Source organism: Corella eumyota, chromosome 1 (assembly GCF_963082875.1).
Source record: "Corella eumyota chromosome 1, kaCorEumy4.1, whole genome shotgun sequence".
Lineage (NCBI taxonomy): Eukaryota > Metazoa > Chordata > Ascidiacea > Phlebobranchia > Corellidae > Corella > Corella eumyota.
The window spans coordinates 1,180,315-1,207,996 of record NC_137490.1 but is presented as its reverse complement, the minus strand read 5'-3'; the positions used below and the strand labels follow the sequence as shown (position 1 = coordinate 1,207,996).

The window sequence follows — 27,682 nt, the reverse complement described above, 5'->3', positions numbered from 1 at the left end:
CTGAGTTAAATAACATTATCAAGGTCAAACATTTTATAAAAAACTTACTTTTGATTTATCTTAAAACAACTTAACCACAATTATCAATAAACCTAAAACGTACCATTACCATTTTGTATAATAAATTATACTTAGCATTATTAGGTATAATGATAAATTGTTTTTGTAAAAACTTTGATGCATAAACTTGCACGTTTAGGGTAGCTTTATATGGTTTACTATTCATAGTAAAAGCATTGCTTGCTTGGGGCATCACGCAATTTAATTAGAGCCAATGTTTAAACAGTTTTTTTTTAAGTTAAAATAGAAACCAATTTTTGTTTAATTCGTTTTAACCTTTAGTTGGCTTGTATTTAATTTAAACAAACATTTAAGTATATTGTTTAACTTATATCTATATACTTGTATTAAATATAATACGTAAGTAAAAGAAACTACAATGTATATATTAAACATATTAAGGTAAATGTAAAACCGAGTTTTAATTTTTGTTATAAATAAACAAACATGTTTTAATAAAGTCAGCTTTTTTCGATGCTTTATTAATATATTTTCGGGTTTTATTACCACTTTAAACTACAAGGCAGGTAAAATATAAGCCTATAAAACAACGTAAGAATTTTTACGGCCTCTATATTTATATATATGAACCATCCTAACAGGGTTGCTTTTCCTTTATATAAAGCTTAATAAAAATAGTTTAACATTATTAAAATTTAAAACACGAAATTTCTTTTTCAAAATTACGGTCGTATAGTCTATAATAAAACGAGTAAGGGTTTACGAGAAAATGTTATGTAACTTTACATTTTGGGTTTAAATAATATAATCAAGGTCAATCATTCCATACAAGGTCACCATACAAATTGAACTCAATCGTTGGTAAACCTATAATAGTAACAAATTTGTATATTTAAAATAATACGTAGAACTATCAAGCATAACATTACAATTTTTGCGAAAAAGGTTTTTGCCTGAAGTTTAACGAATAAGCCTACTTTATAAGCTTTTCTATACATGGTTACTACGTTGCTTGCTTAAGGTTAACAAGCAATTTAATTAAAGCCAATGTTTTAACGTTTTTTAGCTTTAACTAGAAACCAATTGTTACTTAATTTGATTTAACCTTTAGTTTGCTTGTATTTGATTCAAAAACAAAAGTATATAGCCTTTGTAGAGGATATTTAGTACTATTTAGTAATTAGATGTAAAAATTGTAACAAGAACAAAAGTAACAAGAACAATATATCTTAATTATTGTAAATTTATAATAATAATGATCCAATATCATGTTAGGATAAAGGTGTAGGGTTAGAGTTTTCAAAAGTAATGAAATTACCGGCTAGGACACTGAACTTTAAGTGATTTTTCAGGTAAGCTTGCACAATTGCGCAACTTTATAACTGTATACCTGTTGTTTTAAATTTAATAACAAAACAAATTAAGCAAACTATAAAAGTTTTAAGTTAAAAAATTTTAACTTGTGAAATTCAAAAATTTAACTTTGTGTAAATGTTAATCGATAATACTTAAACGAAAGTCAGCATATTTTGATGCTTTATTAATTCATATAGGTTTTTACTACTTTAAACTACAACGCAAGTAAAATTAAAGCCCATATAAATATGATGGAGTTTTTACGCATCTATTTTAATACACTACTATATTTAACAAGGTTGCCTTTTCTATAGATAAGACTCCATAGAAATAGTTAGACATAATTAGAATTTATAACATTAAATTTTTTTTTAAGATTATAGTCGTATAAAACAAATAAAACGAGTACAGGTTTACGAGAAAATTTTATGTTAGGTTTAGGTCGTAATTTAACTTCAAAGAACTTTATTAAATCAGCAAAATCTGTTGTTTGGAAACAACGACATTTTTGTTTAATGATTTGTTCGTTGTTTTTTATTAGGTTTTAGTTTAAAAAACAAAAACTTTTATTTTATATTAACTTTAAATTGTCGGGGTTAAAAATACGTACAGGGTCAACAAATTTTTTTTAAAGTCACTTTTAGTTTTGTTAAACATAACTTAACTAAAAACTTACAATTTTTAAAGTGTTTTTTAAATTAAATGTATACTTATGAAGCATTACATTAAAATTTTAAAGAACTTTAAAGCCTAAAGTTAAACGTATAAGCCAGCTTTATATGCACTGCTTTCCATGGTTACTACGTTGCTTGCTTAAGGTCAACAAGCAATATAATTAAAGCTAATGTTTCAACGTTTTTTAAGTTGACTAGATATCAAATTTTGATTTATTTGGGTTAACCTTTAATTGGTTTGTAATTGATTTAAACATTGGTTTTAGAAAAATATAATTCTTAATAGAGATAGTTTAACATTATTAAACTTTATTTCTTTTTAAAATCACGGTTGTATAAAACGAATAAAACGAGTATTGGTTTACGAGAAAATTTTATGTTAGGTTTAGGTCGTAATTTAACTTCAAAGAACTTTAATAAATTAGCAAAATCTGTTGTTTGGAAACAACGACATTCTTGTTTAACGATTTGTTCGTTGCTTTTTATTGGGTTTTAGTTTATAACGATTGGTAGGTTTAGGTAGTAAATATAAACTATAAACTAACTCTTTAGTTTAAATACAAGTGATATCAGGGTAAACTTCACAGTAGTCATATCTTTAAGTGATAATTCTTTTTCAGAATTTCGTTGCCAAGTTAAGTTGGCGTAATAAAATACATTTAGAAATTAGGTTGGCGTAATAAAATACATTTAGAAAAATATTTTTTATACTTTTGAATTACTAAGTTATTTTTTCGGATATACTTTTAAATAACTTTTTTATTTTGATTTTGTTATACTTTTAAATAACTAAGTATGTAGTTACCTAGGATTTTACATTGATTAGTTTTTTCTTTTGCCAGTAATAGATAAAGCTTAGGGCAATTGTTGTTATTAAATTAATAAGCACTTCTATTAGTGAAAACAGATACAATAATAATGGATACAGAAGATGAGATTGTTGAACAACTTAAACAAATTTGTGACAAAAATGGAAAAGAAAAATTTCCAAAACAATCTGCAAAACTTTTCCATAAACTTGGTTTAATTTATAAAACTGAAGGTTTACAGCAGGCTGACAAAATTAAGTTAATTCAAAGTGCAGCTTTACTAAATGCAGCTATTGTTAGAAAACCTGAAAATGTGAAAGAAATTAAACAAGATCTTTGTCAATTTTGCTTTGAATTACTTAGAGTTGCAAATGCAAAAAACCAAGAAGCAGATTTAATTAAATATTCTAAACTAATTGCTAAAGATGTTGAAGAAATGAGAAACAAGGTTAATGATATACTTAAATGCAAGGTTAATGATATACCTAATGCAATTCCTCAGATTAATGAAGACATATCTAACGAGGAGTTCACAGAACTTAAAAGTGAAAAAGTTGAAGCTATAAGAAACCTGCAGAACATAATAAGTGAAGACTATACAAAGATTATGAAACGCCTTGTTGGGTTTTGTGAAGAAATGATGGGAAATCCCCCATGTGAATATGCTTTGGTAGGACTTGGATCACTTTCACGAAGGGAAATAACTCCTTACTCTGATTTTGAAAACATTATAGTTTTGGATGACAACATCACAGAATTGTCTAAACAGTGTCAGGAAAAAATAAAAGAATACTTTAGATGGTTTTCTGTGATCTTTCAAATTATTTTGATTAATCTTGGAGAAACTAACATATCCAGAGTTCAAATTCCAAGTTTAAATGGTGGAGATCCAACTGAATTTAAGTTTTATGATGCTAAAACACCTCTTGGCATTTCCTTTGATGGAATGATGCCACATGCTTGTAAATCTCCACTAGGAAGACAAGTTAAGACAAAAAACAAACCATTTACACTTGAACTTATTCAAACTGTTAGCAAAATGGCCAGTTTTATTGGGTCGGATAAGGATATTAAAAATGGTTACCACTTGGCTGATATGTTAATGACGTCATGTTTTGTTGCTGGCAGTCAACAATTATATGAACAATTTCGGAAAAAATGTGATAAGGAAATAAGTAGTTTGGACAAAGAACAATTTCAATTAAGTGTAAAAAATCAAATCGATGAAAATAAAAAAGATTTTGATGTTTTTACCCAATTAGATAGATTATTGAACACTACAATCTTAAACATAAAAAGAATGGTTTACAGAAGTTCTACTATATTTGTTTCAGCAATCGGAAAAATTCATGGCATTGAAAAATCTTGTTGCTTTGATATTCTAGAAAGTCTAATTCAAGATAATAAATTAACTGAAGAAGTCGGTTGCAATCTTAAATTTGCCATTGCTGTTGCATGTGAGACAAGATTAAGAGTATACATGGATAAGAAATCGCAAGACGATATGATTCAACAATCAAAAATACAAAATAAATTTATAAATAACACAGTTGAAATAAAAAGCTTTGTTGAATATTTTTTAATAATTGATCCATTTCAAAAAAACTTGTTTAACTTAAATAAAATAGAAAAACCTGAAATAGATTTGGTTCCTGCAATATGTGGAAGATTAGGTTTTTATACTTTTGCTATAAAATGGTGGAACCAAGAGAAATGCAAACCTGAGTTCACTAATAACCTACAACTAAATGTTGTTCTTTGTCATCATTGGATTGGAATGTGTAAATATGAGCTCGGTCAACATAAAGAAGCTTTATCCGATTTTCAAGTTTCACTTAAAATCGACCAACAAACTGATGACGATCCAACTAAAAGCAGGGATGTTGCTAGTAATCATCATAGGATTGGAATGTGTAAATATGAGCTCGGTCAATATAAAGAAGCTTTATCCGATTATCAAATTGCACTTGAAATTTACAAACAAATTGATGACGATCCAACTAAAAGCTGGGATGTTGCTAGTAATCATCATTGGATTGGAATTTGTAAATATGAGCTCGGTCAATATAAAGAAGCTTTATCCGATTTTCAAGTTTCACTTGAAATCTTCCAACAAATTGATAACGATCCAACTAAAAGCTGGGATGTTGCTAGTAATCATCATAGGATTGGAATGTGTAAATATAAACTCGGCCAATATAAAGAAGCTTTATCCGATTTTCAAGTTTCACTTGAAATCGTCCAACAAATTGCTGACGATCCAACTAAAAGCTGGGATGTTGCTAGTAATCATCATAGGATTGGAATGTGTAAATATGAGCTCGGTCAACATAAAGAAGCTTTATCCGATTTCCAAACTTCGCTCACAATCTACCAGCAAACTGGCCAGAATCTAAGATGGATTATGTTTTGTCAAGACTGGATTGAAAAATGTGATGCCATGCAATTTATTTTAATGTTTGTTGTAAAGAAATTTTAAACTTAACTAAAAATCAATAACCTGATTTAATAACATTTTTGTTTAAAACAGTTTTATTTATGCAGATTTGTGGTATATTAATTCATGATATTTGTAAAATTATAAACTTAAAAATTGTCTATTTTTTCTTTGAACATTTGTCTTTTGTAATACTTATACAACAGTTTGGTTTTAGTTCGTAATTTTGTATTTGGCTTAATTTAAACACAATCTCTTAATAATACTTTAAATTTGTTGTGTAATTCTTCTTATTTGTGTTTAATTTGTTAGTTTAAATGTTTATTTCTTATATTGTTTGTTTTCTATAGTTTATTAAAACCAATTTATTAGTACATATTTTTAAATGACTTGATTCATAACATCTTTAAACTTAAGGAATTGTACAAATATGATTTAATGATGATTTTATATTTTAGAAATAATAGGGACTTGTATAAAAATATTAAAATTGTTTTAATATTGAAATGGAATTGGATATCAGTTAAACAAATTATGAAAACCTGCCGAACTAAAAACGAACATTCACATGAACACCATTACTGTAGGTTCATAAAATTTATTTTTTGAAGCTTTGAACCCTAAAATAAAACTGTAATTGTAATAATTTATTTACTACTTTTTAATATTGTTTATTGTAGCAGTCATGTTCTATATAAAATTCAGGGGACCAGAAGCTTCGGCCGTGAGAAGGTTCAGCCTGCAAAAAACGCGGGGGGTCGGTGACGAAATTGCCGCGTAAAATGTCAGCTTAAGACCATATTTTACCGATATTCAAAATATTTGACAAAAAGTATAATACGTAAAAAATCTTTAATAAGTTGTTCTCACGGCCGAAGCTTCTGGCAACCTAAAATTCATATTAGCTCTAACATTTAAATGCTTGTAAATCATTATAATAGCTAATGTAAATTTAATTAGGTAATTGCCCAAATAATTGGACCAATTCAAAACAATATTTTCAAAATAAATTAAGAAAATGAGGATAAACACTGTTTGAAAGTGTCATCACTAAAATTTGGGTAATTACCTAAAGGTAAAAAACCTTTTACTCTTTTGAAGATGTTTTAAATTAATAACTCAGTAAAAGTGAATTTTTAGGTATAAAGTTGTATTTTTTAAGGTAATCAACGTAAATAAAGTAACATTTTGTGAGACAATGGCAGTTTTGTGAGACAATTTTATAAAACTGCTAAATTGTAAAATGTAGTTATGTAACATTGGCAGCATGGTTGGTTGGTGGTGTAAAGATCAGAACTATTGTCTTCACTACATGAGGTTCTGGATTCGATCTCCACTGCTCCCATGCTTTAGAACACTAGAGCAAGGTACTATAAACATTATGAGCTTTTACTGACCCAACACTTAATCAGTAGTTCAATCGTCAGGCAACTATAAAAAAATTTGTTTTTTTGTTCTGTATGGCCTGTGAGTAGGGCCAACATTTACCTATTATTTGTCAATTTTGTTGGCTTTATTTTTTTTTTGTTTAATTTTGTTTTGTACACTTCATTATGACGTAATTTTAATTCAAAATATATCCAGGGTTTCCCCAATGTGATTTTTAGATTTATTTTTAATAACTTACTTAAACTTCTCAACTTATAAGGTTGTATTTATTTCAGTTAATCAACATAAATAAAATAACATACCGGAGCTCTGTTAGCGTTGTCCGCTGGTTTAAATGGGTAGTACTAAAATGAATGCGGAATAGGGCAGAATTCACAGAAGAAGACGGTAAGGTTATAAAAATTCCGTCTCTTTCTGCATTTTACAAACTTGGCAGACGATGCTAATAGAGCTTCAACATACCCATCTGACAGTCTTATCGGTCATTTTTATAAAACTGCTAAATCTTGAAACAGAGTCATATTATATCATGACATTAATAAACCAGTTGTGTTAGTAGCATTGTGCATATTTTTTAATTGTTGTCGTTACAAAAAACTTTGTTTTTTTTACAGTAAAACTTTTCTAGCCACCCATTTATCCTATGAAGAATCCACAATCTTACCAAGTATAAATTATGATTATTATGACTCGGTTGATTCTCTTGGTTTTTACCTCGAGTTTAACACGACAAAGAAATGTTCTCAGTCGAGTTTTTATCGAAGCAGCATCACTTTTGACTATGGAACAACTTTGGTAACTTTTAAGTTATTTTTAAAGTGTTTATTTTTAAGTTTTTATGAGGTTGTACTAACTACCACACAGAACATGTTGAATGTTTATTTGGGATTCTGTCATTTGATTGAAAACCAAATGCCAACAATAAGACATTTTATATTAATCTCATGGCTAACCCTTTTCTCGGAAATGTCTTTAATTGCCAGAACACAAAAATCGTCTAAACGCTTTCAGCATTTTTTTTTGTCTTGTATGACCTGTGTGATAATAAGTAGGACCAGTATTTATATCTGATTTGCCAATTTTACATAAATATTATTGGCTTCATTTAGTTTTATTTTCATTAATTATTTTACACTTAATTTAGAACTTTATTTTAATTTAAAATATATACCGGGTTTCCCGGAAATGATTTCATCGGACGAATGTTTTGTTGACATTCTATGGGAAACCAACCTTGCTTGTAAGATCACAGATGCTCAGGATCAAGTTAAATGTGAAGTTTACGATCATGACGGGAAGAAAAGAGATTTGGAAACTCTGGCAAAACAGGTTCTAATTTTTTAACCCTAAATTTTAAAGCATTTAATCACTTAAATTAAAATTGGATTTTGTGTTTATAACCTTTTGTTGTATTAAAATTTAATATAAATCCAATTTTAGAAAGGGTAAAACTACATCCGTGAGCTAACGACCCCATCAGCAACATCACATGACAGTATTTACATAAATGATTGTCGAAATATCCACAATGAATCTCGGAACTTTGTATTTATTTATCTCAATGTTCTGACAATGCAGCTGCATGTCTGTTGCAAGGTGGTCATGCTTATTCCATTGGGACACAGGCTGTCAATATTACAGATGAAAACAGGTTTGGGTTTTGTGCTTTTGAAAATTTGTTTTTATTGTATGTTTTAGTTAGTGCATTAAGGGTGTAAAACCCTTTTAAAAATAATTTGTCTTTTAGTTATACCTTCGTACAACTTATGCAAATATTCTTTCAAATTTGAAGGATTTTATTAATTACCACGTAGGATAAGTTGAATGTTTATTTAGTGATACTGTTTATTTGATTAAAAACCAAATACTAAAATTAAGACACTTTTTATTAACCCCTGTCCTAACTTTGTTTTGGAAAATATCCTAAATACAAAAAACAGTCTACGCAATTACACATTTTTGTCCTGTGTGGTAAACAATTGTCATGTGTGACCTATGTGGTTCTGTGTGGCCTGTGCAATCATGTGTGGTCCTGTGTGGTAATTAGTAGAACCAAAATATAAATGCTAAACATTTTAGATTTCATGTTAGTTTTTTTGATAATTTTGTAACTTTTTTTAGATTAATGTTAACCTATACAACTAACCACAAATAAGAAGGATGCAACAACCCACAAGTTATCATCACTTTTGTCCTGGCAAGAATAGAAGGGGGTGGCAGGTAGGCACTTTTTCATACTCAATATTTATCATAGTAGACACTTTGTTATTTACATAATTTATCATGGTAGACACTTTGTTATACTCATAATATATCATAGTAGGTACTTTGTTATTTACATAATTTATTATGGTAGACACTTTGTTATGCTCTTTTCCTATCATAGTAGGTACTTTTTTATATTTATCATAGTAAAGACTTTGTTAACGACATAATTTACATGATTTATGATAGTGAACACTTTTATGAAAATGTTGCACGAAATTTAATTTTTTAAATAACTATAATTTAAAATATACATCATGAAAATTCTTATTTTTTAATAACTTACTTAAACTTCTCAACTTATAAGGTTGTATTTATTTCAGTTAATCAACATAAATAAAATAACATACCGGAGCTCTGTTAGCGTCGTCCGCTGGTTTAAATGGGTAGTACTAAAATGAATGCGGAAAAGGGGCAGAATTCACAGAAGAAGATTAGGGTAAGGTTATAAAAATTCTGTCTCTTTCTGCGTTTTATAAACTTGGCGCACGATGCTAATAGAGCTTCAACATACCCATCTGACAGTCTTGTCAGTCATTTTTGTAAAACTGCTAAATCTTGAAACAGAGTCATTTTAAATCATAACATTAATAAACCAGTTGTGTTAGTAGCATTGTGCATATTTTTTAATTGTTGTCGTTACAAAAAACTTTAAATTTTGTTTTTTTTACAGTAAAACTTTTCTAGCCACTCATTTATCTTATGAAGAATCCACAATCTCATTAAGTATAAATTATGACTCGGTTGATTCTGTTGGTTTTATCTCAAGTTTAACCTGACAAAGAAATGTTCTCAGGTGAGTTTTTATCGGGGCAGCATCACTTTTGACTGTGGAACAACTTTGGTAACTTTTAAGTTATTTTTAAAGTGTTTATTTTTAAGTTTTTATGAGGTCGAACTAACTACCACACAGAACAAGTTGAATGTTTATTTGGGATACTGTAATTTGATTAAAAACCAAATACCAACAATGAGACATTTTATATTAATTTCAGTGCTAACCCTTTTCTCGGAAATGTCTTTAGTTGCTCTATTCACACAAAAATCGTCTAAACGCTTTTAACATTTTGTTTTTTTCAGCATTTTTCAGCATTTTGTTTTTTTTGTCTTGTATGGCCTGTGTGGTAATAAGTAGGACCAGTATTTATATCTGATTTGCCAATTTTACATAAATATTATTGGCTTTATTAATTTTTATTTTCATTAATTATTTTACACTTAATTTAGAACTTTATTTTAATTCTAAATATATCCAGGGTTTTCCCAAAGTGGTTTCATCGGACGAATGTTTTGTTGACATTCTATGGGAAACCAATCTTGCTTGTAAGATCACAGACGCTTAGGATCAAGTTAAATGTGAAGTTTACGATCATGATGGGAAGAAAAGAGATTTGGAAACTCTGGCAAAACAGGTTCTAATTTTTTAACCCTAAATTTTAAAGCAATTAATCACTTAAATTAAAATTGGATTTTGTGTTTATAACCTTATATTGTGTTAGAGTTATAATATAAATCCAAATTTAGAAAGGAGTGTAACTACATCTGTGAGCTTACGACCCCATCAGCGACATCACATGACGATATTTACATAAATGTTTGTCGAAATATCCACAATGAATCTCGAAACTTTATACTTATTTATCTCAATGTCCTGACAATGCAGCTGCATGTCTGTTGCAAGGTGGTCATGCTTATTTCATTGGGACACAGGCTGTCAATATTACAGATAAAAACAGGTTTGGGTTTTGTGTGTTTTTGAAACCACATGTGTTAATTGTATTATTTAAATTGGTGCAATAAGGGTGTAAAAACCTTTATAAAAATAATTTGTCTTTTAGTTATACCTTCGTACAACTTATACAAATATTCTTTTAAATTTGAATGATTTTATTAATTATCACATAGGACAAGTTGAATGTTTATTTGGGATACTGTTTATTTTATTAAAAACCAAATACCGAAAATAAGATACTTTTTATTAACCCCTGTCCTAACTTTGTTTTGGAAAATGTCCTAAATACAAAAAAACAGTCTACGCAATTACACATTTTTGTCCTGTGTGGTAAATGATTGTCCTGTGTGACCTATGTGGTTCTGTGTGACCTGTGTGGTAATTAGTATAATCATAACTTGAATGCTGAACATTTTAGATTTCATGTTAGTTTTTTTGATAATTTTGTAACTTTTTTTAGATTAATGTTAACCTATACAACTAACCACAAATAAGAAGGATGCAACAACCCACAAGTTATCATCACTTTTGTCCTGGCAAGAATAGAAGGAGGTGGCAGGTAGGCACTTTTTCATTTACAATATTTATTGTAGTAGGCACTTTGTTATTTACATAATTTATCATGGTAGACACTTTATTATACTCATAATATATCATAGTAGGTACTTTGTTATTTACATAATTTATCATGGTAGACACTTTGTTATACTCATAATATATCATAGTAGGTACTTTGTTATTTACATAATTTATCATGGTAGACACTTTGTTATGCTCTTTTCCTATCATAGTAGGTACTTTTTTATATTTATTATAGTAAAGACTTTGTTAACGACATATTTTACATGATTTATGATAGTGAACACTTTTATGAAAATGTTGCACAAAATTTAATTTTTTAAATAACTATAATTTAAAATATACATCATGGAAAGATTTATTTTTAGTAGCTTACTTAAACTTCTCAACTTATAAGGTTGTATTTATTTCAGATAATTAACATAAATAAAATAACATACCGGAGCTCTGTTAGCATTGTCCGCTAGTTTAAATGGGTAGTGCTAAAATAAATGCGGGAAAGGGGCAGAATTCACAGAAGAAGATTAGGGTAAGGTTATAAAAATTCCGTCTCTTTCTGCATTTTATAAACTTGGCGGACCATGCTAATAGAGCTTCAACATACCCATCTGACAGTCTTGTCAGTCATTTTTGTAAAACGTTGTCGTTACCATCCCAAAAAACTTAAAATTTTGTTGTCTTACCATGCCAAAAAACTTAAAATTTTGTAATTTTTTACAGTAAAACTTTTCTAGCCACCCATTTATCCCATGAAGAATCCACAATCTCATCAAGTATAAATTATGACTCGGTTGATTCGGTTGGTTTTTATCTCGAGTTTAACACGACAAAGAAATGTTCTCAGTCGAGTTTTTATTGGGGCAGCATCACTTTTGACTGTGGAACAACTTTGGTAACTTTTAAGTTATTTTTAAAGTGTTTATTTTTCAGTTTTTATGAGGTTGTACTAACTACCACACAGAACAAGTTGAATGTTTATTTAGGGTACTGTCATTTGATTGAAAACCAAATACCAACAATGAGACATTTTATATTAATTTCAATGCTAACCTTTTTCTGGGAAATGCCTTAAGTTGCCCTAAACACACAAAAAATGTCTAAACGCTTTCAACAGTTTGTTTTTTTGTCTTATGTGGCCCGTGTGGTAATAAGTAGGACCAGTATTTGTATCTGATTCGCCAATTTTACATAAATTATTATTGGCTTCATTTATTTTTATTTTCATTAATTATTTTACACTTAATTTAGAACTTTATTTTAATTCAAAATATATCCAGGGTTCCCCAAAGTGGTTTCATCGGACGAATGTTTTGTTGACATTCTATGGGAAACCAATCTTGCTTGTAAGATCACAGACGCTCAGGATCAAGTTAAATGTTACGTTTACGATCATGACAGGAAGAAAAGAGATTTGGAAACTCTGGCAAAACAGGTTCTAATTATTTAACCCTAAATTTTAAAGCATTTAATCACTTAAATTAAAATTGGATTTTGTGTTTTTAACCTTATATTGTGTTAAAGTTTTAATATAAATCCAAATTTAGAAAGGGGTGTAACTACATCTGTGACCCTACGTCCCCATCAGCAACATCACATGACGATATTTACATAAATGTTTGTCGAAATATCCACAATCTCGGAACTTTATACTTATTTATCTCAATGTCCTGACAATGCAGCTGCATGTCTGTTGCAAGGTGGTCATGCTTATTCCATTGGGACACAGGCTGTCAATATTACAGATAAAAACAGGTTTGGGTTTTGAGTGTTTTTGAAACCAGATGTGTTAATTGTATGTTTAAATTGGTATAATAAGGTTGTAAAAACCCTTACAAAAATAATTTGTCTTTTAGTTATACCTTCGTACAACTTATACAAAGATTCTTTTAAATTTGAAGGATTTTATTAATTACCACGTAGGACAAGTTGAATGTTTATTTAGGGATACTGTTTATTTGATTAAATAACAAATACTAAAAATAAGACACTTTTTATTAACCCCTGTCCTAACTTTGTTTCGGAAAATGTCCTAAATACAGAAAATAGTCTACGCAATTACACATTTTTGTCCTGTGTGGTGAACGATTGTTCTGTGTGACCTATGTGGTTCTGTGTGACCTTTGCAATCCTGTGTGGTCCTGTGTGGTAATTAGTAGAACTGAAATATAAATGCTAAACATTTTAGATTTCATGTTAGTTTTTTTTTTGATAATTTTGTAACTTTGTTTAGATTAATGTTAACCTATACAACTAACCACAAATAAGAAGGATGCAACAACCCACAAGTTATCCCCACTTTTGTCCTGGCAAGAATAGAGGGGGTAGCAGGTAGGTACTTTTTCATACTCAATATTTATCATAGTAGGCACTTTGTTATTTACATAATTTGTCATAGTAGGCACTTTGTTATGCTCAAAATATATCGTAGTAGGCACTTTTTATACGCAATATTTATCATAGTAGGCACTTTGTTATTTACATAATTTATCATGGTAGACACTTTGTTATGCTTTTAATATATCGTAGTAGGCACTTTTTATATTCAATATTTATCGTAGTAGACACTTTGTTATTTACATAATTTATCATGGTAGACACTTTGTTATGCTCATAATATATCGTAGTAGGCACTTTTTATACTCAATATTTATTGTAGTAGGCACTTTTTTATATTTATTATTTATCGTAGTAGGCACTTTGTTATGCTCATAATATATCATGGTAGACACTTTGTTATGCTCATAATATATCGTAGTAGGCATTTTTTAATACTCAATATTTATCATAGTAGGCACTTTTTTATACTCAATATTTATCGTAGTAGGCACTTTTTTATATTTATTATTTATCGTAGTAGAGACTTTGTTATCAACATATTTTACATGATTTATGATAGTGAACACTTTTATGAAAATGTTGCATGAAATTTAATTCTTTAAATAACTATAATTTAAAATATGCATCATGAAAATTCTTATTTTTTAATAACTTACTTAAACTTCTCAACTTATAAGGTTGTATTTATTTCAGTTAATCAACATAAATAAATAACATACCGGAGCTCTGTTAGCGTCGTCTGCTGGTTTAAATGAGGAGTACTAAAATGAATGCGGAAAAGGGGCAGAATTCACAGAAGAAGATTAGGGTAAGGTTATAAAAATTCCGTCTCTTTCTGATTTTATAAACTTGGCAGACGATGCTAATAGAGCTTCAACATACCCATCTGACAGTCTTGTCAGTCATTTTTATAAAACTGCTAAATCTAGAAACAGAGTCATATTATATCATGATATTAATAAACCAGTTGTGTTAGTAGCATTGTGCATATTTTTTAATTGTTGTCGTTACAAAAAATTTTGTTTTTTTTACAGTAAAACTTTTCCAGCCACTCATTTATCTTATGAAGAATCCACAATCCCATCAAGTATAAATTATGACTCGGTTGATTCTCTTGGTTTTTACCTCGAGTTTAACACGACAAAGAAATGTTCTCAGTCGAGTTTTTATCGAAGCAGCATCACTTTTGACTATGGAACAACTTTGGTAACTTTTAAAGTTATTTTTAAAGTGTTTATTTAAAGTTTTTATGAGGTTGTACTAACTACCACACAGAACAAGTTGACTGTTTATTTGGGATACTGTCATTTGATTGAAAACCAAATGCCAACAATAAGACATTTTATATTAATCTCATGGCTAACCCTTTTCTCGGAAATGTCTTTAATTGCCCTAAACACAAAAATCGTCTAAACGCTTTCAGCATTTTTTTTTGTCTTGTATGACCTGTGTGGTAATAAGTAGGACCAATATTTATGTCTGATTTGCCAATTTTACATAAATATTATTGGCTTCATTTATTTTTATTTTCATTAATTATTTTACACTTAATTCCGAACTTTATTTTAATTCAAAATATATTCAGGGTTTCCCGGAAATGATTTCATCGGACGAATGTTTTGTTGACTTTCTATTGGAAACCAACCTTGCTTGTAAGATCACAGATGCTCAGGATCAAGTTAAATGTTACGTTTACGATCATGACAGAAAGAAATAAGATTTGGAAACTCTGACAAAACAGGTTCTAATTTTTTAACCCTAAATTTTAAAGCACTTAATCACTTAAATTAAAATTGAATTTTGTGTTTATAACCTTATATTGTGTTAGAGTTATAATATAAATCCAATTTTAGAAATTGTGTAACTACATCTGTGAGGTTAGGACCCCATTCACAACATCACATGACAGTATTTACATAAATGTTTGTCGAAATATCCACAATGAATCTTGGAACTTTATATTTATTTATCTCAATGTCCTGACAATGCAGCTGCATGTCTGTTGCAAGGTGGTCATGCTTATTCCATTGGGACACAGACTGTCAATATTACAGATAAAAACAGGTTGGGTTTTTAAGTGTTTTAAAAAATCTGTTTTTATTGTATGTTTTAGTTAATGCAATAAGGTTGTAAAAATCCTTATAATTTGACAAAAATAATTTGTCTTTTAGTTATACCTTTGTACAACTTATACAAATATTCTTTTAAATTTAAAGGATTTTATTAATTACCACATAGGACAAGTTGAATGTTTATTTAGGGATACTGTCATTTGATTAAATAACAAATACTAAAAATAAGATACTTTTTATTAACCCCTGTCCTAACTTTGTTTTGGAAAATGTCCTAAATACAGAAAAACAGTCTACGCAATTACACATTTTTGTCCTGTGTGGTGAACGATTGTCCTGTGTGACCTATGTGGTTCTGTGTGGCCTGTGCAATCCTGTGTGGTCCTGTGTGGTAATTAGTAAAACCAAAATATAAATGCTGAACATTTTAGATTTCATGTTAGTTTTTTTGATAATTTTGTAATTTTGTTTAGATTATTGTTAACCTATACAACTAACCACAAATAAGAAGGATGCCACAACCCACAAGTTATCATCACTTTTGTCCTGGCAAGAACAGAGGGGGTAGCAGGTAGGCACTTTTTCATTTACAATAGTTATCGTAGTAGACACTTTTTCATACTTAATAATTATCCTTGTTGACACTTTTTTATACTCAATATTTATCGTAGTAGGCACTTTGTTATTTTGATAATATATTGTAGTAGGCACTTTGCTATTTTCATAATATATCGTAGTAGACACTTTGTTATGCTCATATTATATTGTAGTAGGCACTTTTTTATACTTAATATTTATCGTGGTAGGCACTTTACTATTTTCATAATATATCGTATTAGGCACTTTGCTATTTTCGAAATATATCGTAGTAGACACTTTGTTATGCTCATATTATGTTGTAGTAGGCACTTTTTTATACTTAATAGTTATTGTGGTAGGCACTTTGTTATGCTCAAATTTTATCGTAGTAGACACTTTTTCATATTTGACATTCGTCATAGTAGACACTTTGTTATGCTTATAATACCATAGTAGACACTTTGTCATCCTCATGATTTATTATAGTAGACACTTTGTTATACCTTAAATTTAGCATAGTAAACACTTTTTTGAAAATATTACAATAAATTTTTTTTTTTTTTTTTTTTTTTAAATTTTAATTTAAAATATACATCATATAAATATTTATTTTTTTTATTATTTAGACACAAACCACTAGGTGGAAGTGGATTTTTATAACCCAGTTTTCCACCTAGGGTAACACAACTGGGTAGAAAGGGTGATGTTAAAAACAATACGACAAACTTCAAACATTCTAGAATTTAGTCATCAGAGTTAAACTCTGTGTCATTAAACACTTATATTGTTTTAATTTTCGTAATTGTGACAGTAACTTTATGGAGCAAGTTATTATTTTTATGACCAAATGTAAGTTGACATTCAATAACCACAAAGTATTATAAAAATAAAATAATCTGTTTTGTTTGTTGTTTTCGGTTTATTAGTTAGGATGATCTTTTGGTTAAATATTTGGATTTCAATATTAGCCCACTAGGTGGAATAATTAAGTAACTAATTATCTTTTAAGGGATTTTATCATAAAAGTTTGTTTTAAATTTTTACCATTTAATTTTACAAGAAGTTTGTTTTTATTAACTTGACATTGCTGAGTTAAATAACATTATCAAGGTCAAACATTTTATAAAAACTTACTCTTTGATTTTTCTTAAAACAACTTAACCACAATTATCAATAAACCTAAAACGTACCATTACCATTTTGTATAATAAATTATACTTAGCATTATTAGGTATAATGATAAATTGTTTTTGTAAAAACTTTGATGCATAAACTTGCACGTTTAGGGTAGCTTTATATGGTTTACTATTCATAGTAAAAGCATTGCTTTCTTGGGTCATTAAGCAATTTAATTAGAGCCAATGTTTTAACAGTTTTTTAAGTTAAAATAAAAACCAATTTTTGTTTTTCGATTTAACCTTTAGTTGGCTTGTATTTAATTCAAACATTTAAAACAAACATTTAAGTATATTGTTTAACTTATACCTGCATATTTGTTGTATTAAATATAATACGTAAGTAAAAGAAACTAAAATGTATATATTAAACATATTAAGCTAAATGTAAAAGCGAGTTTTAATTTTTGTTATAAATAAACAAACATGTTTTAATAAAGTCAGCTTTTTTCGATGCTTTATTAATATATTTTCGGGTTTTATTACTACTTTAAACTACAAGGCGGGTAAAATACAAGCCTATAAAACAACGAAGAGTTTTTACGGCCTCTATATTTATATATATGAACCATCCTAACAGGGTTGCTTTTCCTTCATATAAAGCTTGATAAAAATAGTTTAACATTATTAAACTTTATAACACGAAATTTTTTTTTTTTTAAATTACGGTCGTATAATTTATAATAAAACGAGTAGGGGTTTGCGAGAAAATGTTATGTAACTTTACATTTTGGGTTTAAATAATATAATCAAGGTCAATAATTCCATACAAGGTCACCATGCAAATTGAACTCAATCGTTGGTAAACCTATAATAGTAACAACTTTGTATATTTAAAATAATACGTAGAACTATCAAGCATAACATTACAATTTTTGCGAAAAAGGTTTTTGCCTGAAGTTTGACGTATAAGCCTACTTTATAAGCTTTTTTATACATAATTACTACCTTGCTTGCTTAAGGTCTGCTAGCGATTTAATTAAAGCAAAAGTTTCAACGTTTTTTAAGTTGAACTAAAAACCAATTGTTATTTAATTTGATTTAACCTTTAGTTGGCTTGTATTTGATTCAAAAACAAAAGTTGATAGCCTATGTAAAGAATATTTAGTACTATTTAGTATTTAGATGTAAAAATTGTAAAAGTAAAAAGAACAATATATCTTATTTATCGTAAATTTATAATAATATTGATCCAATATCATGTTAGGATAAAGGTATGTGTAGAGTTAGAGTTTTCAACAGTAATGAAATTACTGACTAGGACAGTGAACTTTAAGTGATTTTTTAGGTAAGCTTGCACAATTGCGCAACTTTATAACTGTATACCTGTTGTTCTAAATTTAATAACAAAACAAATTAAGCAAACTGTAAAAGTTTCAAGTTAAAAAATTTTAACTTGTGAAATTCAAAAATTTAACTTTGTGTAAATGTTAATCGATAATACTTAAACGAAAGTCAGCATATTTTGATGCTTTATTAATTCATATAGGTTTTTACTACTTCAAACTACAACGCAGGTAAAATATAAGCCCATATAACTATGATGGAATTTTTACGCATCTATTTTAATACACTACTATATTTAACAAGGTTGCCTTTTCTATAGATAAGACTCCATAGAAATAGTTAGACATAATTAGAATTTATAACATTAAATTTTTTTTTAAGATTATAGTCGTATAAAACAAATAAAACGAGTACAGGTTTACGAGAAAATTTTATGTTAGGTTTAGGTCGTAATTTAACTTCAAAGAACTTTATTAAATCAGCAAAATCTGTTGTTTGGAAACAACGACATTTTTGTTTAATGATTTGTTCGTTGTTTTTTATTAGGTTTTAGTTTAAAAAACAAAAACTTTTATTTTATATTAACTTTAAATTGTCGGGGTTAAAAATACGTACAGGGTCAACAAATTTTTTTTAAAGTCACTTTTAGTTTTGTTAAACATAACTTAACTAAAAACTTACAATTTTTAAAGTATTTTTTAAATTAAATGTATACTTATGAAGCATTACATTAAAATTTTAAAGAACTTTAAAGCCTAAAGTTAAACGTATAAGCCAGCTTTATATGCACTGCTTTCCATGGTTACTACGTTGCTTGCTTAAGGTCAACAAGCAATATAATTAAAGCTAATGTTTCAACGTTTTTTAAGTTGACTAGATATCAAATTTTGATTTATTTGGGTTAACCTTTAATTGGTTTGTAATTGATTTAAACATTGGTTTTAGAAAAATATAATTCTTAATAGAGATAGTTTAACATTATTAAACTTTATTTCTTTTTAAAATCACGGTTGTATAAAACGAATAAAACGAGTATTGGTTTACGAGAAAATTTTATGTTAGGTTTAGGTCGTAATTTAACTTCAAAGAACTTTATTAAATTAGCAAAATCTGTTGTTTGGAAACAACGACATTCTTGTTTAACGATCTGTTCGTTGCTTTTTATTAGGTTTTAGTTTATAACGATTGGTAGGTATAGGTAGTTAATATAAACTATAAACTAACTCTTTAGTTTAAATACAAGTGATATCAGGGTAAACTTCACAGTAGTCATATCTTTAAGTGATAATTCTTTTTCAGAATTTCGTTGCCAAGTTAAGTTGGCGTAATAAAATACATTTAGAAATTAGGTTGGCGTAATAAAATACATTTAGAAAAATATTTTTTATACTTTTGAATTACTAAGTTATTTTTTCGGATATACTTTTAAATACCTTTTTTATTTTGATTTTTGTTAATCTTTTAAATAACTAAGTGGGTAGTTACCTAGGATTTTACATTGATTAGTTTTTTCTTTTGCCAGTAATAGATAAAGCTTAGGGCAATTGTTGTTATTAAATTAATAAGCACTTCTATTAGTTGAAACAGAAAAAATAATAATGGATACAGAAGATGAGATTGTTGAACAACTTAAACAAATTTGTGACAAAAATGGAAAAGAAAAATTTCCAGAAAAATCTGCAAAACTTTTCCATAAACTTGGTTTAGTTTACAAAACTAAAGGTTTACAACAGGCTGGCAAAATTAAATTAATTCAAAGTGCAGCTTTACTGAATGCGGCTATTGTTAGGAAACCTAATAATGTGGAGAAAATTGAACAAGATCTTTGTCAATTTTGCTCTGAATTACTTGAAGTTGCAAATGCAGCAAACCAAGAAGCAGATTTAATTAAATATTCTAAACTAATTGCTAAAGATGTTGCAGAAATGAGAAACAAGGTTAATGATAAACTTGCTACTATTCCTCAGAATCCTGAAGACATATCTAACGAGGAGTTCACAAAACTTAAAAGTGAAAAAGTTGAAACCATAAGCAACCTGCAGAATGTTATAAGTAAAGATTATACAAAAATTATGAAACGTCTTGCTGGATATTGTGAGGAAACAATGGGAAATCCCCTTTGTAAATATTCTCTAGTAGGACTTGGATCACTTTCACGAAGGGAAATAACTCCTTACTCTGATTTTGAAAATGTTATAGCTTTAGAAGATTTTATTCCAGGAATTAATGAAAATGATCAAGAAAAACTAAAGGAGTATTTTAAGTGGTTTTCTGTGATTTTTCAAATTATTTTGATTAATCTTGGAGAAACAAACATCTCTAGAGTTCAAATTTCAAGTTTAAGCAGTAAAGATCCAACTGAATTTAACTTTTATGATGCTGTTACACCTTTTGGCATTTCCTTTGATGGAATGATGCCACACGCTTGTAAATTTCCACTAGGAAGACAAGTTAAAACAGAAAACAAACCATTTACACTTGAACTTATTCAAACTGTAAGCAATATGGCAAGTTTTATTAAGTCAGATAAGGATATAAAAAATGGTTATTATTTAGCTGATATGTTAATGACGTCATGTTTTGTTGCTGGTAGTCAACAATTATATCAACAATTTCAAAAAACAGTTGATAACGAAATAAGTATTTTAGACAAAGAAAAATTTCAATTAAGTGTAAAGAATCAAATCGATGAAAATAAAAAATATTTTGATGTTTTAACCCAATTAGATAAGTTATCGAACACTAAAATCTTAAACATAAAAAGAATGGTTTACAGAAGTTCAACTTTATTTGTTTCAGCAATCGGAAAAATTCATGGCATTAAAGAATCATGTTGCTTTGATATTGTAGAAAGTCTTATTCAAAATAATAAATTAACTGAAGAAGTTGGTTGCGATCTTAAATTTGCCATTGCCATTGCATGTGAGACAAGATTAAGAGTTTACATGGATAAGAAATCGCAAGACGATATAATTCAACAATCAAAAATACAAAGTGAATTTATAAATAACACGGTTGGAATAAAAAACACTGTTGAATATTTTTTAATAATTCAACCATTTCAAGAAAACTTGTTTAACTTAAATAAAATAGAAAAACCTGAAAAACATTTGGTTCCTGCAATATGTAAAATATTAGGTTTCTTTACTTTTGCTATAAAATGGTGGAATCAGAAGAAATGCAATCCTGAGTTAACTTACAACATGGAGTACGATATCGCTCATTGTCAATATTGGATTGGAAATTGCAAATATGAGCTTGGTCAATATAAAGAAGCATTATCCGATTTTCAAGTTTCACTTAAAATCCACCAACAAATTGCTGACAATCTAACTAAAAGCAAGAATGTTGCTAGTATTCATCATTGGATTGGAATGTGTAAATATGAGCTCGGTCAACATAAAGAAGCTTTATCTGATTTTCAAGTTTCACTTGAAATTTACCATCAAACTGATGACAATCCAACTAAAAGCAAGAATGTTGCTAGTATTCATCATTGGATTGGAATGTGTAAATATGAGCTCGGTCAACATAAAGAAGCTTTATCTGATTTGCAAGTTTCACTTGAAATTTACCATCAAACTGATGACAATCCAACTAAAAGCAAGAATGTTGCTAGTTATCATCATTGGATTGGAATGTGTAAATATGAGCTCGGTCAACATAAAGAAGCTTTATCTGATTTTCAAGTTTCACTTGAAATTTACCATCAAACTGATGACAATCCAACTAAAAGCAGGAATGTTGCTAGTAATCATAATTGGATTGGAATGTGTAAATATAAACTCGGCCAATATAAAGAAGCTTTTTCCGATTTCCAAACTTCGTTCACAATCTACCAACAACCTGGCAAGAATCAAGATATGGTTATGTTTTGTCAAGATTTGATTGGAAAGTGTGATACTATGCCATTTATTTTAAAGTTTGTTGTTGTAGCAAATGCCAAATTAAACTAAAACTAACCAGTGGTTAAATTAATTACAATACACTTATGCAGATTTCTGGAATAATAACTTAGTGTATTTGTAAAACAATAAATTTTAGAATTACCTATTTTTCCTTGAACACATGTTTATTTTATATGTTAATTTTAATCTTTATATTTCAATTTTTAAACACGCGTTTATTTTATATGTTAATTTTAATCTTTATATTTCAATTTTTAAACACGTGTTTATTTTATATGTTAATTTTAATCTTTATATTTTAATTTTTAAACACATGTTTATTTTATATGTTAATTTTAATTTTAAAGATTTTATATTTTAGAAACACAAAGGTTTTAAATAAATAAATGTTCTATTATTTTTAATTGCTACAGTAACATTATAAAGCATGTGATAAATTTCAAAATCAAGTTTAACTTGACATTTAATAACCACAAATTATTAAAATAAAATTGAATTATCAGCTTAATTGTTCAGTTTTGTAAAACAGTTTTATTAAAGCGGGTTTGTGCTCTCATGTATTGGTAAAACAAGTTTTAAATGTATATATATTTGGATTGGAATGTCCAAATATGAAGTTTTAAATGTGTATATTTTTACTGTAAACATAGGTCTATATTTATATGTCAATCGTCAACTGAATCAATTAATTGTGCAAATATGATTTATGGATGATTTTGAAATTATAATGGTTTTAATTAACAATATGAAAATTGATTTAATATTCTAAATACCACGGTATTATTATAAAGCATGTTAAAAATTTTATTATCAAATTTAACTTGACATTTAAACTTTTTTAACTTTTAAAATAAAATAAAATGATACAGTCTTAAGTTTTTGTTGTCTTTAATTTGATTTGTTTTAAAAATAACTGAACTACAATCGTCAGTAGGTAATTTTTATTTTGGGTTTAATTAGGTCACGTGATATTTTTGGCCTATGATATTGCATACAAATTAAAAAAAATAAAAAAGTTTAAATCGAAAAATAATTGTTGTGTTAAAACCGCACAGGTCCAATTTTCGTGTTTACAAAATATTTTTCGAAAATATTAATATTCATAAAAGTTATGAAACTTTTATTAAAAATTTATGAAATCTCAAAACCTAAAATTTTGTATTTTATTAGACGCGCATTGGCCTAACTAACATCCAAGATAAAACATTTCGCGAAAATTTTCAGTAAAACAAAAGTTTGAGGTAATTTTTATTTTAGGTTTAATTAGGTCACGTGATATTTTTGGCCAATGATATTGCATACAAATTAAAAAAAAAATAAAAAATTTTAAATCGAAAAATAATTGTTCTGTTAAAACCGCACAGGTCCAATTACCGTGTTTACGAAATATTTTTCGAAAATATTAATATTCATTAAAGTTATGAAACTTTTATTAAAAATTTATGAAATCTTAAAACCTAAAATTTTGTATTTTATTAGACGCGCATTGGTCTAACTAACATCTAAGATAAAACATTTCGCGAAAATTTTCAGTAAAACAAAAGTTTGAGGTAATTTTTATTTTGGGTTTAATTAGGTCACGTGATATTTTTGGCCAATGATATTGCATACAAATTTTTTGAAAAAAAATAAAAAATTTTAAATCAAAAAATAATTTTTGTGTTAAAACCGCACAAGTCCAATTACCGTGTTTACAAAATATTTTTCGAAAATATTAATATTCATAAAAGTTATGAAACTTTTATTAAAAATTTATGAAATCTCAAAACCTAAAATTTTGTATTTTATTAGACGCGCATTGGCCTAACTAACATTCAAGATAAAACATTTCGCGAAAATTTTCAGTAAAACAAAAGTTTGAGGTAATTTTTATTTTGGGTTTAATTAGGTCACGTGATATTTTTGGCCAATGATATTGCATACAAATTTTTTTTAAAAATTAAAAAATTTAAATCGAAAAATAATTGTTGTGTTAGAACCGCACAGGTCCAATTACCGTGTTTACAAAATATTTTTCGAAAATATTTATATTCATAAAAGTTATGAAACTTTTATTAAAAATTTATGAAATCTTAAAACCTAAAATTTTGTTTTTTATTAGACGCGCATTGGCCTAACTAACATCCAAGATAAAACATTTCGCGAAAATTTTCAGTAAAACAAAAGTTTGAGGTAATTTTTATTTTAGGTTTAATTAGGTCACGTGATATTTTTGGCCAATGATATTGCATACAAATTAAAAAAAAAATAAAAAATTTTAAATCGAAAAATAATTGTTCTGTTAAAACCGCACAGGTTCAATTACCGTGTTTACGAAATATTTTTCGAAAATATTAATATTCATTAAAGTTATGAAACTTTTATTAAAAATTTATGAAATCTTAAAACCTAAAATTTTGTTTTTTATTAGACGCGCATTGGCCTAACTAACATCTAAGATAAAACATTTCGCGAAAATTTTCAGTAAAACAAAAGTTTGAGGTAATTTTTATTTCGGGTTTAATTAAGTCACGTGATATTTTTGGCCAATGATATTGCATACAAATTTTTTGAAAAAAAATAAAAAATTTTAAATCAAAAAATAATTTTTGTGTTAAAACCGCACAAGTCCAATTACCGTGTTTACAAAATATTTTTCGAAAATATTAATATTCATAAAAGTTATGAAACTTTTATTAAAAATTTATGAAATCTCAAAACCTAAAATTTTGTATTTTATTAGACGCGCATTGGCCTAACTAACATCCAAGATAAAACATTTCGCGAAAATTTTTAGTAAAACAAAAGTTTGAGGAAATTTTTATTTCGGGTTTAATTAGGTCACGTGATATTTTTGGCCAATGATATTGCATACAAATTTTTGGAAAAAAAATAAAAAATTTTAAATCAAAAAATAATTTTTGTGTTAAAACCGCACAGGTCCAATTGCCGTGTTTACAAAATATTTTTCGAAAATATTAATATTCATTAAAGTTATGAAACTTTTATTAAAAATTTATGAAATCTCAAAACCTTAAATTTTATATTTTATTAGACGCGCATTGGCCTAACTAACATTCAAGATAAAACATTTCGCGAAAATTTTCAGTAAAACAAAAGTTTGAGGTAATTTTTATTTTGGGTTTAATTTGGTCACGTGATATTTTTGGCCTATGATATTGCATACAAATTAAAAAAAAATAAAAAAATTTAAATCGAAAAATAATTGTTCTGTTAAAACCGCACAGGTTCAATTACCGTGTTTACAAAATATTTTTCGAAAATATTAATATTCATTAAAGTTATGAAACTTTTATTAAAAATTTATGAAATCTCAAAACCTAAAATTTTGTATTTTATTAGACGCGCATTGGCCTAACTAACATTCAAGATAAAACATTTCGCGAAAATTTTCAGTAAAACAAAAGTTTGAGGTAATTTTTATTTTGGGTTTAATTAGGTCACGTGATATTTTTGGCCAATGATATTGCATACAAATTTTTTGAAAAAAAATAAAAAATTTTATATCAAAAAATAATGTTTGTGTTAAAACCGCACAGGTCCAATTACCGTGTTTACGAAATATTTTTCGAAAATATTAATATTCATTAAAGTTATGAAACTTTTATTAAAAATTTATGAAATCTCAAAACCTAAAATTTTGTATTTTATTAGACGCGCATTGGCCTAACTAACATCCAAGATAAAACATTTCGCGAAAATTTTCAGTAAAACAAAAGTTTGAGGTAATTTTTATTTTGGGTTTAATTAGGTCACGTGATATTTTTGGCCAATGATATTGCATACAAATTTTTTTTTTTAAATTAAAAAATTTAAATCGAAAAATAATTGTTGTGTTAGAACCGCACAGGTCCAATTACCGTGTTTACAAAATATTTTTCGAAAATATTTATATTCATAAAAGTTATGAAACTTTTATTAAAAATTTATGAAATCTTAAAACCTAAAATTTTGTTTTTTATTAGACGCGCATTGGCCTAACTAACATCCAAGATAAAACATTTCGCGAAAATTTTCAGTAAAACAAAAGTTTGAGGTAATTTTTATTTTAGGTTTAATTAGGTCACGTGATATTTTTGGCCAATGATATTGCATACAAATTAAAAAAAAAATAAAAAATTTTAAATCGAAAAATAATTGTTCTGTTAAAACCGCACAGGTTCAATTACCGTGTTTACGAAATATTTTTCGAAAATATTAATATTCATTAAAGTTATGAAACTTTTATTAAAAATTTATGAAATCTTAAAACCTAAAATTTTGTATTTTATTAGACGCGCATTGGTCTAACTAACATCTAAGATAAAACATTTCGCGAAAATTTTCAGTAAAACAAAAGTTTGAGGTAATTTTTATTTCGGGTTTAATTAAGTCACGTGATATTTTTGGCCAATGATATTGCATACAAATTTTTTGAAAAAAAATAAAAAATTTTAAATCAAAAAATAATTTTTGTGTTAAAACCGCACAAGTCCAATTACCGTGTTTACAAAATATTTTTCGAAAATATTAATATTCATAAAAGTTATGAAACTTTTATTAAAAATTTATGAAATCTCAAAACCTAAAATTTTGTATTTTATTAGACGCGCATTGGCCTAACTAACATCCAAGATAAAACATTTCGCGAAAATTTTTAGTAAAACAAAAGTTTGAGGAAATTTTTATTTCGGGTTTAATTAGGTCACGTGATATTTTTGGCCAATGATATTGCATACAAATTTTTTGAAAAAAAATAAAAAATTTTAAATCAAAAAATAATTTTTGTGTTAAAACCGCACAGGTCCAATTGCCGTGTTTACAAAATATTTTTCGAAAATATTAATATTCATTAAAGTTATGAAACTTTTATTAAAAATTTATGAAATCTCAAAACCTTAAATTTTATATTTTATTAGACGCGCATTGGCCTAACTAACATTCAAGATAAAACATTTCGCGAAAATTTTCAGTAAAACAAAAGTTTGAGGTAATTTTTATTTTGGGTTTAATTTGGTCACGTGATATTTTTGGCCTATGATATTGCATACAAATTAAAAAAAAATAAAAAAATTTAAATCGA

At 27.4% G+C, this 27,682-nt stretch overlaps 1 protein-coding gene across 7 annotated transcripts; it reads left to right on the top strand.

The window, feature by feature from the left end:
- The first annotated feature begins 6,432 nt into the window (after positions 1-6,432).
- Positions 6,433-17,602, top strand: LOC145758581 (cation-independent mannose-6-phosphate receptor-like). Of its 7 annotated transcripts, none has more exons than XM_082572525.1 (21): positions 6,433-6,664; positions 7,301-7,481; positions 7,831-8,015; positions 8,127-8,337; positions 8,808-8,906; positions 9,275-9,390; positions 9,625-9,747; positions 10,208-10,363; positions 10,476-10,687; positions 11,144-11,242; positions 11,676-11,791; positions 11,983-12,154; positions 12,540-12,694; positions 12,811-13,014; positions 13,493-13,590; positions 14,293-14,407; positions 14,634-14,805; positions 15,185-15,340; positions 15,453-15,663; positions 16,145-16,242; positions 16,877-17,602. In XM_082572525.1, exons 11-14 carry the CDS (start codon positions 11,754-11,756, stop codon positions 12,872-12,874), a joined length of 429 nt encoding a protein of 142 aa, XP_082428651.1. In that variant the 5' UTR covers positions 6,433-6,664; positions 7,301-7,481; positions 7,831-8,015; positions 8,127-8,337; positions 8,808-8,906; positions 9,275-9,390; positions 9,625-9,747; positions 10,208-10,363; positions 10,476-10,687; positions 11,144-11,242; positions 11,676-11,753; the 3' UTR covers positions 12,875-13,014; positions 13,493-13,590; positions 14,293-14,407; positions 14,634-14,805; positions 15,185-15,340; positions 15,453-15,663; positions 16,145-16,242; positions 16,877-17,602. The 7 variants fall into 7 exon arrangements, with proteins under 7 accessions (XP_082428651.1, XP_082428647.1, XP_082428649.1 ...); XM_082572521.1 differs by having other exon boundaries at positions 12,807-13,014; XM_082572522.1 differs by lacking the exon at positions 6,433-6,664 and adding an exon at positions 6,962-7,073 and having other exon boundaries at positions 12,807-13,014.
- Positions 17,603-27,682: the final 10,080 nt, after the last annotated feature.